Source organism: Podarcis bocagei, assembly GCF_964188305.1.
Source record: "Podarcis bocagei genome assembly, chromosome: 10".
NCBI classification, from domain to species: Eukaryota; Metazoa; Chordata; class Lepidosauria; order Squamata; family Lacertidae; genus Podarcis; species Podarcis bocagei.
In genome coordinates this window covers 31,947,493-31,966,610 of record NC_138135.1, presented here as the reverse complement: position 1 = coordinate 31,966,610, position 19,118 = coordinate 31,947,493, and the positions used below count along the sequence as shown (strand labels likewise).

General features: G+C 44.5%; 1 protein-coding gene and 1 long non-coding RNA gene across 2 annotated transcripts in view; one reads left to right on the top strand and one right to left on the bottom strand.

Annotated features, from left to right (window-relative positions):
• Positions 1-1,506: 1,506 nt before the first annotated feature.
• LOC308596277 lies at positions 1,507-2,827 on the top strand. The gene is made up of 2 exons (XR_014012433.1): positions 1,507-2,142; positions 2,427-2,827. It is a non-coding gene; the product is annotated as an uncharacterized lncRNA (long non-coding RNA).
• Positions 2,828-2,848: 21 nt separating this feature from the next.
• SH3BP1 (SH3 domain binding protein 1) overlaps positions 2,849-19,118 on the bottom strand; it is a 37,033-nt gene continuing 20,763 nt past the window's right edge. Inside the window, exons 6-18 of the mRNA XM_081211109.1 lie at positions 18,707-18,783; positions 16,841-16,976; positions 15,226-15,294; positions 14,520-14,610; positions 13,316-13,458; positions 13,131-13,242; positions 12,785-12,866; positions 10,902-10,982; positions 10,587-10,703; positions 8,068-8,165; positions 7,461-7,590; positions 6,699-6,811; positions 2,849-4,966 (exon numbers count right to left, since the gene is read on the bottom strand). Coding sequence (XP_081067235.1) covers positions 4,533-4,966; positions 6,699-6,811; positions 7,461-7,590; positions 8,068-8,165; positions 10,587-10,703; positions 10,902-10,982; positions 12,785-12,866; positions 13,131-13,242; positions 13,316-13,458; positions 14,520-14,610; positions 15,226-15,294; positions 16,841-16,976; positions 18,707-18,783 — 1,683 coding nt within the window. The 3' untranslated portion in view covers positions 2,849-4,532. The remainder of the gene's footprint in view (positions 4,967-6,698; positions 6,812-7,460; positions 7,591-8,067; positions 8,166-10,586; positions 10,704-10,901; positions 10,983-12,784; positions 12,867-13,130; positions 13,243-13,315; positions 13,459-14,519; positions 14,611-15,225; positions 15,295-16,840; positions 16,977-18,706; positions 18,784-19,118) is intronic.

Sequence of the window (19,118 nt, the reverse complement as noted above, 5' to 3'; positions counted from 1 at the left end):
GCAGGTTCGAGGGACGAGGCGGATGTTACCAGCCATGGTGATAGGGGCGGGGCGGGGAGGACGGGGACTGTGTTGCCATGGCAACCCGTTACAGTGATTGGGAAGGGAAGAGGATCCAGATGTGAGCGCGCTGGATGGGCTTTCGGAGCGGGCGGGGGGAAGGATGGAACCGAGGACTTGAAAAGCCCGCCCCTTCCCGCCGTAGCCTATGGGAAGAAAGCGGCATGGAGGCCCGGAGCAAAGTGACAGCTGCTGTAAGCCTATCAGGTAGAAGAATAGAGGTTAGTAGCCTATAAAATACGGCGAACGAAAACAACAGCGTTAGCGAAAAGTGGGCGTCACACCCTTATCTACCTATCGTAATTAAAGAGCGGAGGCGGGACTAAAAAAGAAAAAGGAAGTAGACTATTTAAAAAAAATACATCAGATGGTAAACAAACCAGGGCGGTCGGGGAAAGAATGAGAGGCGGTTGTTGACGCCAATTGGCGGTTTCAGAATGAAAAAAGAAGGCGGAGCAAAAAAAGGCCAGCCAATGACTGTCTTGGAAAGGCCTTGCTTACACACGGTTCTTTTACAGCAACTGGTACCAAATAACCCCGGGAACTGTAGTTTACCCTTCACAGAGTACCAATTCCCAGTAGATTTCATGAACTACAGTTCTCAGGATTACAGGGAAATGGAACCGTTACATATTCTGTGGTCTGTGTTTGCCTGAGTTTGAGTCTGGACTAAGGAATCTGAGCTCATGTGTTCTGATTTGATACATGACTTCCAATCACAGAACACTTCAGGATTTGGGTCTCTGCCATTGGTCCTTGAATTCTGAGTCGTGATTCGCAGCTTGGAAGTTTAGACAGCCAATCATGTTGGGAGTGGGAGTGGCCCAGACTTTCAGGAATGTATATAAGCAGCTGCTTTGCCCCTGTTCCCCAGTTATGTAGTCCAGTAAAGGTTCTTGCTGTCATCACTGCGTCTTGCCTGTGGGAACCCGCCTACACTTCAGGAATGTGCCTGAGAAGTGTGGCATGGGCTCAAGTCGAAGGGTGGCTGCGAGGTCCTTCAGAACTTCCCCTTCGTCCTCCTCCTGGCAGAACTGAAGTCCTGTGGATGCCTACCTGGCTTTCGCCCTCTATAAGCAAAGGACAAATAAATGGCTTTTCACTAGCAGCTGGGTGGAAGAAAAGGAATTGGCCCATCTACTCACCCTGACTATGGCTGACTTGTGGTCCCACGACAAATTGAAATATCGGGAAATGCAGCCTCCACCATAAAACAGATTCACCGCTCCTATTAAGAGGGCATCTGAATTTTATCCAGCTGCAATTGAATAAGCATGACTATATCTAAAGTAGCAGCATTAAGGATAAATAAAACATGATGCTGGCCAACCACTCTTGGGTCTGTAATTTATGGAGATTTAATGAAAACCAAGCACAATAGATCTTGTCTGTTCGGAGCACTAAAGAGAAGTTAGCAACACTGAGAATACAATCATATTCATGTCTGAAGTACTTAACTTCTTGAATTAAATGAGACTTACTACTAGGTAAGAGAGTATAGCTGGGGTGGTGAACTTTTTTCCAGCCAGAGGGCTGCAGTCCCTCAGGAGAACCACATGCCATGGGTTCTAGCCACACAAAAGCCAGCAGTTCCTATTTACCTACACACCCACACCCACACCCACACCCACCCACAACCTTCCATACACACAGAAAAGATGCATTATTCACATTTCAACTATACATTCCAGCTAGGCAAAAGCACTAAAGAGGGTTGTGGGGGGTGTCTTTTGGGGAGTGTCCCCAAGGATCACAGTTAGCCTTGGCCCTGGAGGTTTCCTATCCTTGCTGTATAAGATTGCAGCTTGATTTACAAATTCTGCTATTAACCACTGGTTTCATCTGGCCTCTTAAAAAATCCAAATCTTAGCTGATCTTCCCTGCATATCTAAACAACATAGCACAAAGTTAAATCCAGTGTGGGAACTGCTTCCTTGTCCCTGTTCCTGCACCCCTGAGATCCATTCAGATTGATCATGTGGACAATTATTTTGTGCAGAATGCCCTTCAGCCTGTTTGCCTTTATCATGTGACAGAATGCAAAGTGATTTTCTGGAAAAGCGTGCACATGACTGCAGCTTGGTGAGTGAGCTGACTGGATTATTTATACACAGAAACAGCTGTGTGCTTGCTCGTGGTTTGCTGGGTTCTGCAACTAACAACACCTGCAGTGGTGTGCGTCCTTTTTGTCCTATCAATTTATAAATAAATTGATTTTAACGGAGTCATCATTGTAAGACTCTGATGCTCTCTTCTCTGCAGAAAGGTGACACGTCTCTGCTCAGTGAATATGGGGGGGGGAATACCTCTCTCACAAGTGTCAATATGATTTGCATTGTAGAAGATTCAATGTTTTTAAATTTCAGAGAAATAATGGGGAATTACACCATCAAAGAAGGCAAATACTCCTGGTTTTTTGCACAACAGAAGTAATGCTGTTGTGGGAATTTGCAGAGGGTTAGTATCTCTGTCAGCTTGCTGTAGGAAAAACTATGAAGAGACTTGTGGTCACCTTGAAGGCTAAAAAGTATGGCAATCATCCCCAAAGCTGAAGTCTACTCCATGAGAAGCATCTTATGAAATTGACTTTATCCCACAAAAGCTTATGCCGAATACATTTAAAGCAACACAAGACAATAGTAAGAGACTCTACAGTATTTGATAATACAAACAAAACTCTTATGTGTGAAGGTATGAGAAAGAGCTGCACATCTCTAATGACAAAAAGCAATAAAAATAATGTATTTAATAAATTGCATCTGGTGAATAGGACTCTGGACCATGAAAATGCATGCTGCAATATATTTATTAAATCCTTAAGATGCCACAGATAACTATTGCCATTTTACAGGATTTTCTCAAGAACTATCCAGGAGTTCAGTTTGTCTCTGACACAAGCAAAGCAGACACATTCTTTAAAAAATGAAGGAACGTGCTCCTTCTCTCAGCCATAAATATGACCGTACAGTTAAAAAATAATTTACCAGCTATGTATAAAAATAAGTGGTCACCTTTCCAATCCTAAGGAAACCCATGTGAAGAGTTTATTAGGTCATGTCTGCATTGCAAATGTAAATGAGCTTAATTGTCCTCTCCCAAAAGATCCTGAGAATTGTAGTTCCTTAAGTGGGGGTACTACACATCTCTTTCAAAGTCTTATTACAAAACTACTGCTATACACTTTCTTGGAGAAGCCAAGGTTAAAGCTTCAGGGCAGGTGTGCCTGCAGCAAAAAGCTCATCCAGAATATAAGGTGGGAAGTCCACTATCCTTCACTCATCCATCTTCAAACTCAGGAGTGGTTCAAATACACATTTGCACTTGAATACTTGCATGTGCGAGTGTGGCGTTGTGTGGCAAAGTCCAGACAAATTTTCAGATCAGCTCAAACAAAATGGGCATTAGTTAAGGTGCTCACGCATTTATCTTCCAATCATTGCATAGAGAAACAAAGCAATGTGCTTGCATACGTGAACAAGCCCTGTATCTAGGCTCTCCACAGTGAGAATACATACACTGACTGTAACTAGGATCCAGCCTCTACCTTTAAAGAGCGGCCAAAAGGGGGAGTCTATTGCTGACAGCTTCTAGCGTTATACTACAGTTCTATGATGGGAAAAGCTGCACGTAAAATTAGTTCCATTAGTTCCTCAAGGTCCAAGATCCTTTTTGGGGTCCACAGCTGACAATTGTGTTTTGGCCTGCACTTCTGATTTTTATTGTGCTGCACCTGCTGCCCTTATAAAAATAACTACAAATATCGCATATAACCTGGATATACATAGGGTTGATTTTCAATTGGCCCACCCTCTCTACCAATCACATCCCTACCAATCACTGTAAAAGGACAGAATAATCCCTGAGACTGAGCTAAGGTGGGATGTAGGGCAACTGGAATGGAATCAAGTGGACACACCCTGTTAGGATTTGTTGAGGTTCTGAATTCTCTTCAAGGGGGGAAAAAAAGCAAAGACATTAGAAGCATAAAAAAGCAGATCTGCACATTATACAGAATGGAGCATTAGACGGAATGGAAGAATTCTGGACAGTACCACATCACACAGCAGTGCGGGGAAGTGAATCATATGCTTGAATGCTCTCAGCTTGGAATGAACTATGGCATCAAGAACAAGGTTATACAGTGCAACTTAACTACATGCTGGAAGGATTTTTTTTTTTTAATGTCTCTGGCTCTGCATCTGAATGCTGCTTGGGAAAGGTCAGAGGAGTACCAGGAGGAGAGTTCAAAATAATACAAAGTAGGAAAAGAGCCATTCACGAATAGTGGAAAAGGCAGCAAGAAGCAGAGGCACATGGAAGAAGAGAGATTGTTTTTGAGGTTGCAGACGCGAGTGCTGGTTTCCAAGCTACAATAATGACAGATGTCAATATGGCACCTCTATGTCCCCACAAGAGCTGCCAGCCTGTGTGATGTGCTCAGGGTCACACCTGATCTTGCACCTTTTCCTTCCTTACGCTGCAGCTCCTTCTTCATTATTCTCCAGAGCATCAGCCTCCAGATCCGGTGCAGATGGAGAGCTGCTTCTTTCTACAGGTGGGGGTTCACTGGGCTCTGTTGTCACAGGGAGGGATTCCTTGGATGTTTCTAGGCTGCTGTCGCCAGGAAGAGAAAGAGGTGCTTCATCTGCCTCGCTGGTCCTGCTTTCTGAAGGAGGCTTCGGGGATGGGGACGCATTGCGACTCTGGCGCCTGACCGGCTGGGGTGGAAGTGGTGGAGGGACAGAGGGAGCTCGCATGCTTCCTCCGACGGTTCTTCGAGGCATTGCTTTAGGGATAGAAGGAGAGTCTGGGGCAGGAGGCTGGGTCTGAAGCTGCACAGGAGGTGGGGTTCGAGGCTGGGCTATGGGCGGAGGCACTGTGGGTCGGGGTGGAGCAACTCGCTTTGCTGCAAAGCAAAACAATGAAACAAAATCCAGGTTCTGAGAATTTTCGCCTTGTGGATGTCACCTGTTATCTGTATGGTCTCTCCGCACAGCAGCTCTGCACCTCACACCCCTCCAAATTTCTTCTCCTACCAGTGCTTGTCCTCAAGTGTATTTTTGCAAGTTTGGAAGAAAGATTCCCTTCTAAGGATTCTCTCCCATTCCTCTGAAAAGCTATGATTTCCTTACAAGCAGGCTGTAGATCAAGTCCCCAAAACCACTTGTGGAGGCAACAGACACCCAGAGGCATAGGCTGCTTCCACACTACGGCCTTGCAACACTGCACAAATAATGCTTTTCTCTGGTCATCTGAAAGTGGGAACTGTGGATCCACACAGTGAGTTATTTCCTCCACTAACAGCATTCCCATCCACACTACAAATGCATAATTTGGCAATGGGAGAAGCTGTGGCTCTCCATCGCCCATTGTCCCTGGCTATTGGTGAGGCTGGCTGTGGCTGATGGGAGTCCAATACCTCCCCCATCCCTGGCATAAACAAAAACGCAACACAGGTGGCTGGATCTCAACTCTGGTACATTGCTGCAGGAACAAGCCAGGCACAAGAGTTCCACTGCACAATGTAGCTCTTCACAATTAATGGTGATGATTATGAAAAAGAAGTAGATTAAAATGGTGCAAAGCATAACTAAAACCTGAGAAGTTTATTGAAACCTGGATTATGTCCAGCTGTCCCCAACTGCACTACAAATTTGTGATGTATGCAGCCATTGTTTCCAGCCATGTTGATAAAAAGAGCTACAACAATTAATCACTGTTGCAAAACTTTGTCATTTAGAATCACAAGTTTCCTGACAGTAGGGAAAAGGCTTTGTAAGCTGTGCCGATTTTCAGTCATTCTTTAACACATTCATAATAAAACATTATGATTTATATGTTTTGAAGAGCTATTGCTCTTCTGTGCCAAAGGAAAAAAAGTGGGAAAATGTTAAAAGGGACCGTGTTGCAGGAAAGCAAATGACAGATATGCTAACAAGCAATGCAATGTGTGGGAAAAGAGTGTGGGAAAAGTAAGGTGTGGAAAAAGAGACTGGGTGCTTCCAGTGGGGGTGGTCAGTATTGCAAAGGGGTCATTCAGAGATCACAAATCACAGATTTTTCCTGGGAAAGGGCAATTTGGATTTAATGGGGGGAAATATGGATTGGCATTTTTGATTCCTACAACTGTTGTGTGGACTATGTTAAAAAAATCAGATTGCTGCCAGATGTTGGTTTATTAGGGGATGGAGTCTCTTCATGCATGCAAGTTTTTTTTTGCAGTGGGTCCACATGACACCATTAGCACCACTGGGAATCAAATTTACCCTTTCCAGGGAAAACCCAAAGCTTGTTGCCAATGGTGTGCTTGCAAATTAAGCCCCTTTCTGGAAGCACCCTAGAATGCATGAGCAGTGCCTATCCCTAAACCACCACCCACCTGGAAGCACCCAGTCCCCAGGCAATGATACTACTTGTTTCACAGAATATTCTCCTTCAAAAAGGAGCTCAACTCGTGTAAGGATAGTGCTGCAATCGCATTTGATGCCAAGTGTGTGTATGGGCCTGGCAGGGGGAGAGCACACAAATACAGCTTGAGAGCAATGTTATCTGGATTCCCCAGAAGAGCTGCACAAGCTGACAGAGCCTATTCTGGAGCAAACAGTTCCTACAGAAGCACCCATAAGAACAAGACTTACACTTCCTCGAAGCATCTTCAGCAGGAACAGGAGTAGGCAAAGAGACTGCAGCTTCAGTAGAAGGTTGGGTCACCTTTGAGAGGACTGTTCCAGGGGTCGCCTCAAAATTTTTCCTGTCAGTTGGTAAAAAGCTTGTAAGCTGTTTGTAGTCTGATCTCTTGGCTCAAAAAGACACGTGTGTGTGTGTGTGTGTGTGTGTGTGTGTGTGTGTGTGTAGGCTGGATTTCTCAAACGGATTTGAGCAGCTGAGCAAACTCTTCCACTATAGGCTTCTCTTTATGTTGAGCCCTCTAGTTTGGTGGTGCTGTTACTGGATGCCATGTCAATCCATAATAAGACGATGCTTATCCACAGCTTGATCCTGGATGAAGGGGTTGACATGTACTATTAAGACTTGGTTGGGTGAGCTGAATGGCCCCAAGCGGACTCAGCTGTGTCCATCTGGCTACTCAGTCTAGCACCAGGCTAGATGGGCTGTGTGTTTCAAGAGCTATATGCCCAACCACATGCCTTCTTGACCCCTGTCCCTCCCAGCTTACTAAATCTAGCAGAGGGTAGGGCATTGACAGGTTGGAGCCAGAGCATGATTAATGCTTCTGTGTGTTACTAAAGCTGCTTCTGTATCATAGAATTGTAGGCTCCTTGAAGTAGAGACCTGCCAGATCTTTGTAAAGCACGTTGTGCCTGGGTGGCTCTATATAAACAAATGTATCTCACAGTTCCTGGAAAAACTGTGACAAAACATATGCTTATACTACTTGCCTTTCTCCGGGCCGTGGTGAAGCTGGTTCAGCAGAGAGAAGCAAAGATGCGGGTTCTTCTGCTGCGGAGACATCGCTATCTTTAATGTCTGATGGGGGAGTGAACAGGCCAGATACGTCAAAGTCAATATCTTTAAAAAAGGGGAGAAAGACAAAGTTATTGAGACGATCTGAAGTACTGAATCATACCCATTATGAAATGTAGTCTTCCCTTGCAGGAGGAAGTTCAAATTTTGGTATCTTCTATCTCTTATGGCTCATGATCTTTATGACCCAGGAGATGTGGCTCGCTCATAGACAATAAGAGATGCCTTGGCCCAGAGATCCTTATAACTAGGTGGTTATTTATGTATTTTTGGTGGGGTTGCAGTCAAACATAACCACCAAGCTGAGGGCAAGTTAATGCATAAAGGGGTTAAGATCGTATAATTGTATTCCTAGACTTGGCCAGTTCTGTGAGGGCAGGGACAAGGAACCCGTGACCCTCTGGATGTTGCTGGACTCCAGCTCCCACCATCATGGTCAGCCAGTGGTCAGGGATGATGGAAGCTGTAATGCAGCTCCTCACCAGGGTAAAGAAAAATTCAGGCCAACAGATGATGGACTACCTCCTGGGAAGAGGATGTCAGCATTTTGTATCAGGGGTTCCACAACTCCCACAACTTGGATGGAGGATACAGAAGCCATATCTAGTTGCACCTGGCACCTGGGGGAGACAGCAACAAGAACTATGTTAAGCAAAGGCTGTTCATCCTAACTTTTCCTCTACAGTTTCTGATGGGAGAGAGTGAAGTCAGTGAAATTCCTCTTTCCGTGCAGCTCATAAAAGTTATACAAGGCTTTTTAAAGGCTAGAGGTGACAAATCTAGGACTGTTTTAATTAAGATATTAGCTCTTTAAAGTTCATGGAGGAACCAGACAGAGTGTTTCCCCTTCTGTTAGAGCATCGCAACCTGTTTTTTTCCTCCATTTGAGGAGAAGGAAAGGACGTGTGCTTTAATAACATAACTGAAAGTTACTTCTAGACTTGCCATATCCTATCTGGGACAAGTCTTCAGTTTCTCCCAGAACCTCAGAGGAAAGCAGACGTTCCACAGGTTGGACTTCTCCCATCAATCTGTTGTAGTGACAAGGAAAATGGCACCTTTGAGTTCACAGGGGAGGAACTGGATCTGGCTGGTGGAAGGGATCCTTACCTCCCCCATCTCCCACAAGTCCATCTACTGATTAATCACCTGAGGTCTATACATAATAATGCCAGGGGACAGCTTAAAAGGAGCTCACTCTCAGAGCCAACCTAGTGATTGACACTGACAGCTCACCGTCAAAGGACCCATTTGCATTCAAACCACTCTTGCAAACAGGGAGGGAAAACATCTCTTTGCATATGTGATTTGAATCCAAACAAAGTCTGCAAACAGAGTCTGAAAGCCTGCTGTGAGGCAGGGGTTTGCAGGCACCCCTGGTCAGCTGATTGGCAGTGTCTGCAAACCCCACTTTGCCACGTCTTTTTTTAAAAAATAATTTTTATTGAATGATTTTATGTTACAAAAAACAATACAGCCATACTACCACTAAATATAATTAAGAAATAAAAATTACATACATTAATATTTAGTTTATTTTTTACCGTCTTATTTCCTCCCAAATATTCCATACAAAAACACACATATGTGCAGACACCCGCACACAAAATGATAATAATGAAAGTAAATATTTCCCCCCTTTTATCTTCCAAAATCTTTTCTTCAACTTTGACTTCCTGTCAAGTCCTTTTGCATATATTTTATCTTACAATCGAATGTACACAAAACAATAAAGCTTTCTATATAAATTTTCCAATACATTCTAAAAACATAATAAATCCTTAATTGTTGTCCACCTCCTTTTAGTTCCTTTATCACTCGAATGCTAGCATGGAGTCAAAACTATTATTGTTTTGTTGAACATATCTTCTATAACCATCCTATTTTTCTGCAAATTTTTGCTTTGAGTTTCCTCTGAGTTTACTAGTCAGTTGAGCCGTCTCCACCAATTCCTGTAATTTGATTTGCCAATCTGTTATTTTTGGAGCCTTGTGATCTTTCCATCCCTTGGCCACAAGTATACGAGCTGCTGCGGTTGCATACAAGAATACCTCTCTTAGATTTCTGGGGATCTCTTTATCTAAAATACTTAATAGAAATGCCTCCGTTTTTTTAGTAAAAGTTATCCCCATCATCTTTTTTAATTCATCATATATTTTCCCAAAAAAAGTCTTTTTACTGTCCCATAACTGGGGACAGGTGTGACTTCTGGCATGGGTAGGCTGAGCTTAGTAAAAACAGCACCATGGACCAAATGGGGAAGCCCGTGGGGCCTAATTAGACCTGAGGGTCAGCAGTTCTCCACATGTATTCTAGACGTTTTCAAGTTCTAGATAAGCTGCCTTGAATGGCCTCTGGAATTCTTGGTATGATAAGGTTCTGGTGGGTGTACACAGCACCATTCTCAATTACAATTGATACATGTATATTTCTAAAGAGTTGAATTACTGAATACATGCTAAGCCAAAAAGTGGAGAATGTTGTTGTTGGCATCTGTCTGTCACAAGAGACAATGGAGTGTGCCTCCATGGGTGAAGTAAAACTGCTGCCAAAGTGACCTCCCCAGAATGCAAGCCTGGGCAATGTGTATGGAGGTCCTAGGCTACCCAGACAATAACACACACACACACCGGCCTCACTGATGCTGTCCAAAAGAAAGCAAAATAAAAAAATTCCTTCCAGTACCACCTTAAAGACCAACTAAGTTAGTTCTTGGTATGAGCTTTCGTGTACATGCACACTTCTTCAGAAAGGAAAGCAGAGCAATATGTTTGACATGAGCTTGGCTGCAGGCGTTGCCGGAAGGAGGTGTACAAGGCGCCATCCACCTGCCTTGGGGACTCCAGTCTGGATTTGTGTTGGGTTTAATCCTTAGCCTTTTCTTCTTCTGAAGATGTCCCGCAAGGCAGTGGAGGTTTAGGATCAGAGTTTTCCTTCTCCTAGATGGGCTACCTTCCCAGGTTGACGAACCCCATCTGCCCCTCACTTCCCCTCCCCTGTACCCCAGAGGAGAATGTATTCTGGCAGTTTTATACAGTTACCCTTCAGTCTGCTGGGGCCACAAGAGGTTGGGTCCTAGGACAATGGCAATGTTGCTGGGGGTCATCTTATTCACTTCCTGCTGTTCAGCCAGCTTGGCTAAAAAACGAATCAGATACCTGTTGGGAAAAGGCAAGTACTGTAGTGAAAACCAGGAAAACCACTGTCTTGACATTTCAGGTGGGGCTCTTTTGCCTGTCCGTTGAGTAACAACAGAAATGCAGCAGGCTTTTCCAGCACTGAGAGACAGTGATGGTATAAGCGCCACCTACGAAGCTTCGTCTTAAAGCCCCTTAATACTAACAGGTGTGCCACACCTCATGTTGTTGTAGTTGTCCTTGGGGAGACGGCTGCAAGTGTCCCGAAGATGCTCCAGTCGATTCTCTGGCTCTTTGATACTGAAAGGGAGAGGTGAGGAGGGCTACAACAAGCTTCAAAAGCAAAGGGATCCATCTACTATGATAATTGCTTATATGGAGTCTTATCTTTATTTTCTCATGGGCATTTCGACCACTGTCTGGCTGCCAGTCTGCTGCTGCAGCTCCACATGTGTAAATCCTATCCTTCTTCCTATCAGCTCAGAGTGGCAACCCTGGATGGGACTACTCTGCTTAAATTCACAACAGCCCTGTATTGTATGTTAGGGTGTCAGTGATAGCAACATGTTGAAGGTCCTGCAGCTAGCCTTATGGCTTGATCAGGGATCAGAGCCAAGGTTTCCCAGATCAAGGGCAGATCTACACCATCCATTTCAAGCACTTTTAAAGCACATGACTGCCTCCAAAGAATCGTAGGAGCTGCAGTTTATTAAAGCTGCTGGAACTGTAGCTCTTTCATTGGGGAAACTACAGTTCCCAGAATTCTTTGGGGGAAGTAATGTGCTTTGGGTGTGAATGGCCATCATTCTAACTATTGTGCCACCTGGTATTTCAAGTGGCAGTCCAACATCACTTGTTGGGGGGAAAATCTTATTTCACCTAGTTCCTGAGAGACATAATACCCAATGAATATTTACTTGGGACCAAACAACTTAAGATGCAGAAGATCAGCACAAGCATTTCCTGACATTCATATTTTTATTTTAAAGCAGAGTGGGTGAGAACTCCAAATTTGATGGGAGCTGTGGGGCTGGAGGACAGTGTTAAACCCACTTTCCTTTCATATCGTTTTCTTCAACTAAATTACCGTATTTTTCGTTCTATAACACGCACCAGACCATAACATGCATGTAGTTTTTAGAAGAGGAAAACAAGAAAAAAAAATTCTAAACGAAATAGTGGATATATGATTTTTGTGGTTCATGCTGTGGCCACAGACATGTGATCTGACAGTGAGTTTGGAGTAGCCCAATGCAAAAATCCTGAGGATCCATGTGGATCCATACTTTGTAACCACGGAGGAGGGAAGGAAGGGGAACCATGGATCCTCTGCTCACGACTGCAGCAGATCCCCCCCGCCACCCGCAGGCATTCGCTCCATAACACACACAGACATTTCCCCTTACTTTCTAGGAGGAAAAAAGTGAGTGTTATGGTGCAAAAAATACGGTAAATCCCCCATCCCCAACCTCAAGCTGCTGTTTTCTCCTCTGGGGAAAAAGCACATGTCGTTTACTCCATTGAGGCAGACAACAGCTTTAGGTGGGGATTAAGATGGGGAAAATAGATTTTAGAGACTTCACCCCAGTGCCAATGCTCTGAACTTGATTTTCTGGGACAGCCAGTGGCAGACCTTCTACATTTCATCTACTTTGGCCCTGGAACTAAGTCTCACTTTTTCCAAAGGGATTTATGCTGAGGAGCAGCAAACCCAATAGTCAGGGATTGTGGGAATTCTGGGCCAGAAACATCCACAGGGTTCCATGCTGGCCAACTCTGCCTTAAGCCGAGTATGTTACTATTCATAACACTTTTCATGGTGTTTTTTAAAAACCCAGCTGGAAGGGGCCATTCTTCTTAACCCCCCCCACCTTGCTAGATTTGTAATGAGACCCTCTGCTCCTCTTCAACTCCGTGTGCACCCTGACACATGCAATTTTAATTTCTAGTAGGATTTGCAACAGGTTTCAGTCATTCCCAGAGTAGGCAATAATACAAGCAATTTCCATTGCTAGTCAAGTTAACCTAATCTTAGCATTGAGGTGAAATCACAAACTGTGTGAGCTGTAAGAAGGCAGCCCATCTTCCTAGTCCCAATGTACCTTGCAGTTTTAAGCCAATCATCATAGAGTTCAAAGGTCATCAAGGGCTGTGGCAGCTCTCGCAGGTAACATTTCAGTGCACCTGAGATGGAAGCAAAGAGATGCTGTTTTAGAGGTAGAACATGCCTCTCCCTCTCTCCCGGATCACGATACTCCCTGCTGCTTAATTATCTGATACCTCTAATCAGGGCTGGGGAAATCTGTGGACTCTAGATGTTACTGCACTCCAACTCCTAATGAAACCCCTGACCACTGGGTGGTACTAGCTAGGACTAACAGAAGATGGAGTCCAACAAGATCTGGAGGGCCACAGGTTCCCCAGCCCTGCATTAATTTAATATCCTACCTGCCACAGCATGAGGATCTGCATAGAATTCACCCAGGGCACCTGAGCCACAGGCAAGGCTGTACTTTAACTTCTTCAGCACAGATGCTCCAGCTGCCAACCGGAAGAGCCCCTGCAGAGTGGAAGAAAGGTGAGGCAAGGAAATTGGTGGCAAAAGGAGGGCTGGGCAGGTGAGTGGCACCTACCTCTTCCTTCATCCCTGATGCCAGCAGCATCATGACACAAGCTTCAATGGGGACGGCAATCTCCCGGCCAGAAGCCTTCAGGTGAGTCTCCAGCGGCATCCCATACACCCCTACCACAGCTGCATCTCTTGGGAATGGGGAGTCTGAAAAACAGCAGGAAGGAAGGGAGAGGGAGAGAATAAAGCCCACTGTGCATATGGGATGGGAAGTTTCCAAAATTCATCACCATCTAACTGCTGAGCCTGGTTTTCAGGAGCCAACTCAGCCCAGCAGTGGTCCATACCAAAAGCTCCTGAGGACCCCAGGCAGAGCAAAGGCATTTTGCTGCCTGAGGCAAGCAGCAAATGATGCTCTGTCTCCATACACCCAAGCCAAGTTACATATTAGAACTCACAGCCAACCAAGTTCTTTGGATGTCTAAAGCAGAAAATCTCCCTGACAGTAAAAATACAATAAATGAAACAATTAACACTTTGCTCTGCTTTCACGACACCCACAACTGCCTGACACCGTCACCTCACTCTGTCTAATGGTCGAGCCGGCCCTGCTTCTCAGTTCTGGTCTATGCAAGCAGCAGAATTTTTTGCCTAACCCTCTTCTTGGTGTGTCATTTTTCCTCACAGGAAGTGGGTTTTTTTTAAAGTCTATTTCAGGGACTGAAATACACACACTGCTCTGCAGAATCAACTCTCTTTCAGTCCCAGTGGGTCTCAGAGACTCTTTGTTTGTTGTCTATCTTTTTAGGCCAACTTTCAACTGATGTTTTCAGAGTGGTGTATAAGAAATACAGTAACATGCAATACAAAATAAATTTGAAAAAGTACCAATCTCACTGTCCAGCTACAAAAATAGCAGCACTGTAGCGTCAGAGGCGCTTCAGAATTTGTGCTTTGCATGTTACCTGTTGTCTTTCCCATGTCCCTGGCTAACATCACTAAAGCTGCCCTGAAAATGACTAATGAAGGCCGCTCTCCGTAAGCAATAGCAGGGGCCCTACTTTCAATGAGCTGTGTACGTAGTGTCACACTGGGAAGCTACACTACGTGTAGACATTTGGGAACACAATAAAATACAGTGACGTACATACAGGGAAAGCCACCAACAAAACAGCAACAATAAACTGCATCACCCAAGCTCTAGGTGACCCAGCATGAACAAACTTATCTCCAGTGTGGCAAATAAAAAGACGCAGCTCAACTAATACCTGGCTGGTTGTGAGTCTCTTTCACCTCTGCCAAAGTAGTATCCAGAGATTCCAGGGACTTCCGGTGATACTCTGCTTGAATTTCCATCAACTGCCAGACAGAAAAATAAATAATTTTTTTCCCTGATTGGTGTTTTTTTCCTGCAAGTCCTATTAAACCTGTAGCATTGGCACAGGGAATTCTGTAGCCCTCCAGATGTTGCTGGACTTCAACTCCCATCATCTCTGACCAATGGCCATGTTGGCTGGGGCTGATGGAAGCACAGCAACATCTGGAGGGCTACAGAATTCCCATCCCTGCCCTAGAAAGAGTAAAGAGGAATTAGGGAGGTGATGATAATGATGGTGGGTTTCTTTACAGAGATGCAGAGATGACTGTGGGGGATGGGTCTTAAGGGAAGACCAAGGTAGACATTTGAGGGGGGGGGAGGTCTCAGAAAACAGCATCCTTTCCCAGCAGAATTTTTCTCTTCTGATAAATGCAGAAGTCCCTGATTTGGAGGCCCATAGAAAACAGAGCAAAGGGAAGTAGTTGGGGAAGGAAAATATACATTCACAAAACAGGAAGAAGAAAACCGAGAGGTGCAATTATAGAACTCCAACAAAACACCTCTTTAGACTTTGAGAATTATCCAAAGATATGCAAAACCATCGTACAATGAAGGATGGAGCAAAGGAAAGGAGAGAGATAAGGGAACTGACTTACTTTGATAAAGTACTTAGCATAGCTGTCTTCCTTGGTTGAAAAGTGATATAGGTCTGCCATGTACTCATCCTAGAAAATGAGATGGGGGAAGCATTGTACTTTGTTCCCTTCACAAAGAGCAAACCACAGAAATATATCAGCCTCCTTTCTTGTTAACTGCACCATCCCAGCTCCCTGCAATATCCTCACCGTGACACAGTTAGATGGTGACTAGAGATCTATGAATCTGTCAGTTTCAGTGACTGTCAGTTTCTCATTTTTCCATTCTCGGTTCTCTACATTTCTGCCTCATTTTGCAGAAAGTCTTCATGTATTTTTTAATCTTTGTTGGAAGCTGCCCAGAGTGGCTGGGGAAACCCAGCCAGATGGACGGGGTACAAATAATAAATTATTAATATTATTATTATTCATCAGCATTTTACATATGCAATTTTGTCTTATATACACAATTTAGCAGGCAAATCTATGTAATATAAGACATTACTGTAAGTTCCTTTCACCAGCATATGCATTTTAATGGACACTTCCCCCTAATATATGCCTAGTTGTAAATATTATCTGGTTGGAGAAGTGCATTGCAAAAATTTGAGAAGTGCGGTTTTCAAAGGATAGCTGTGTTTTGGTTCACAAATAGTTTCAGGAAGTGTGCATTAGGTGGATTCATATTAACATGTGAAGTAAAATGGTTTTCTCCCTCTTCCAAAGTGGTGGCCTGTTTCCAGGAGACACAGCATAAATACATCTCAGGACACACAAAAAGCTACAAGTGGGATCTAAGAAATCATTAGGCTGTGTGTCTATACCTCCTACTCCAACCTGGTAAATATTGCAGGGTTCTTTATACCTTATGAAGTAGGAAGAATATGATGCAATGTGACTTAGCACACACTGACTCCACTCTAAATCTCATGCAGCTTCTGGGATAATAATCACATCAATAACTAGGGATGGGTGAATCTGTCAGTTTCAGTTTCTCTTGGCTTCTCATTTTTCCATGCTTAACTTTGGTCCTCTGCATTTTCCACATCAGTTTGTGATTTTTAAAAGAAACATCCTCTTCAGCATTTTAGTGCAAATGTCTCATATATACACATTTTCATATGCTATTTCACTGAACAGACACATTTTTGCAGAACAAATTTCCTTACTATAATGCATTTTTGTTTTCCATTTTCATGAACATGAACATTTTTATGAACACTTTACTTGAGAACATGCATTTTTATACACATTGCTTGGTTGGAGAACGGCACTGCAAAATTCAGAGAAAGGCGAAATTTGAAAAAATGGCAGTGTTTCAGTTTGTGCATTGTTTCAGAAAGTGTAAATTGGGGAGGTTCGCTTTTAAATGTGAACCAAATCACATTTCTCCTCCACCAATATCAACAACTGCTCTAGTTTGCCATTTGGATCTCCTTTGTGGGATCTAAACAATGACCCACAGCACAGCGTAGCACAATCAATGGGAGTTCTGCATGGTCATGTCTGCACCAACACTCTTGTCATGTTTCTCTCTCCACCCCTCTTCCTTGGGCATTTCCTATACAAACATGCTTCCTTCTAACTGAGAAGGGGAATGTCAATCCCCAGCACCCCAGCCACATTTCACACCTACCTTACTCTGTTCAACCCTCCTCTTCATCTCTTCTTCCTCTTCCTTCAGATTTTCTAGTTTGATGGCAGCAGATGAAGGGCCTGGGCCAGCGGCACCACTGGTATTATTGCCGGAGTTCTTGGCAGCTTGGTTCAGACTTCAGATTCCCAAAGAAGAGCCAGAGGCAAGAGTTGAGTTGATGGCATTCAAAAATTATACAACAATGTGTTAGACATAGAGATTGATGCATGCAGCTAACCTCACATTGCAGGCGTCTGCTCAAGGATGGTGAGGAGAAGGCTTAACCATGAGCCCAGTTTCAGACAGCATGCTAATCAAGAAACTGCTGTGTTAGCTTCCCGGCAGGTGGGTCACTGTTGTTTACTGGGAAGGGAAGGGGTGAAGCAGTGGGGAGGTCAGTGTGATGTAAACGCACCAGAAGGAATGCTGGGTGGTCTCTGCTGGTGCGTTCACACTGACCTGACTTGCTCAACACTACAACACCCCTTCCCCTCTCTCCCATGGTAAGCAGCAGTGAGTCAACAACCAGAGAACTAGCAAAGTGACTCTCCTTCTGGCTTAATCCTTGGTGAAGTCACAATGAAGTACTTTGCTGCTGAATGTGGAAATAAAAACAATAACAGCTAAAAAGGTAGGTATCACTGCATGTGATCAGAGTCTTTGCGTATGTGTGTTTTTATACAGACCAGCAAGGAAAACAGAGTGTGTGCTGTGGTGCAGGCTCCCATCACAGGGGAGACCAACTTGTTGACACACAGCTAAACGGGCAAAGAGGTGGAGATAGCCATTAGAGACATGGCTAGGGTAGGAAAAGGTAAAAGGTAAAGAAGAAGAAGAAGAGTTTGAATTTGATATCCCGCTTTATCACTACCCAAAGGAGTCTCAAAGCAGCTAACATTCTCCTTTCCCTTCCTCCCCCACAACAAACACTCTGTGAGGTGAGTGGGGCTGAGAGACTTCAAAGAAGTGTGACTGGCCCAAGGTCACCCAGAAGCTGCATGTGGAGGAGCAGAGACACGAACCCGGTTCCCCAGATTAGGAGTCTACCGCTCTCAACCACTATACCACACTGGCTCTCAGGACACCTGGATGTTTAAGTCCAGTCAAAGGCGACTATGGGGTGCAGCACTCATCTCGTTTCAGGCCAAGGGAGCTGGCGCTTGTCCACAGACAGCTTTCCAGGTCATGTGGCGAAGATGATTAAATCGCTACTGGTGCACAGAGGATTGTGACGGAAGCCAGAATGCACGGAAATACCATTTACCTTCCTGCCACAGCGGTACCTATTTATCTACTTGCGCTGGTATGCTTTCAAACTGCTAGGTTGGCAGGAGCTGGGACCGAGCAACGGGAGCTCACCCCATCGAGAGGATTTGAACTGCCAACCTTCCAATCAGCAAGCCCAAGAGGCTCAGTGGATAGGGTGTATATCAGTTCAGTGTCCATGTTGATCTAACACTGAAAGATTGATGCTTCTGCCACCCCCATGTCCCCATCTTCCCCAGCCTTTTCCTTTTTTGGTTTGTTTGTTTTAGAAAAGGATGATGACTAAAGTAGAGTCAGAAGCTTCATCAGCTGGCCCTGTGCAGAACCATCTGTGTCAGCCTACAATCCCCTTTACAAATAAGTTACTCAGTTATTTCACTGCCTTTGAACAGCACAGAGAGTGTTTAAAGCAGAGCTGATGTAACAGAAAATGACTTCCCAAACATGATGATGGACCCGTGGCTGAGGAAGGGCCACATTTCAAGGACTTAGTCCTGTTTCTGCTCTTGGGCAAAAGCAGCCAGATCCCAATGGATCTCTTTTGCCAAATTAGTCAAGCTTTCCTGCACCATCTCTCCCCTTCCCTCCCCCTCTCAGTACCGGCTCTTGATGGCATTCCAGTCTGAAATATGTTTCTGAAGGTTCTTTTTGTGCTTCAGGATGGTGGGCAGCTCTTCCTGGAAGAGATGGGGATGGGGAAGGATGAGTCACACACCAGTAGCACTTGCCCATTGGTTAGGAATCACCACCAGTACTTCCACACTAGGCTTTTACTGCGAAGAAAGGAAGCTGCATTATACCAAGTCAGATCGTTCATCTATCTAGCTCAGTATTGTCCACAGCTCTCCAGGGTTTCAAACAGGCATCCTTCCTGGTCCTACCTAAAGATGGCAGGGATTGAAGCTTGCACCTCCTATATGAAAAGCAGGTGCCCTTTCCCTAAGGTGAAGCCCTTCCATACATGTGGAATCACTGTACTTCATTCACTTCCATTCCCCCCACCAGCCACACT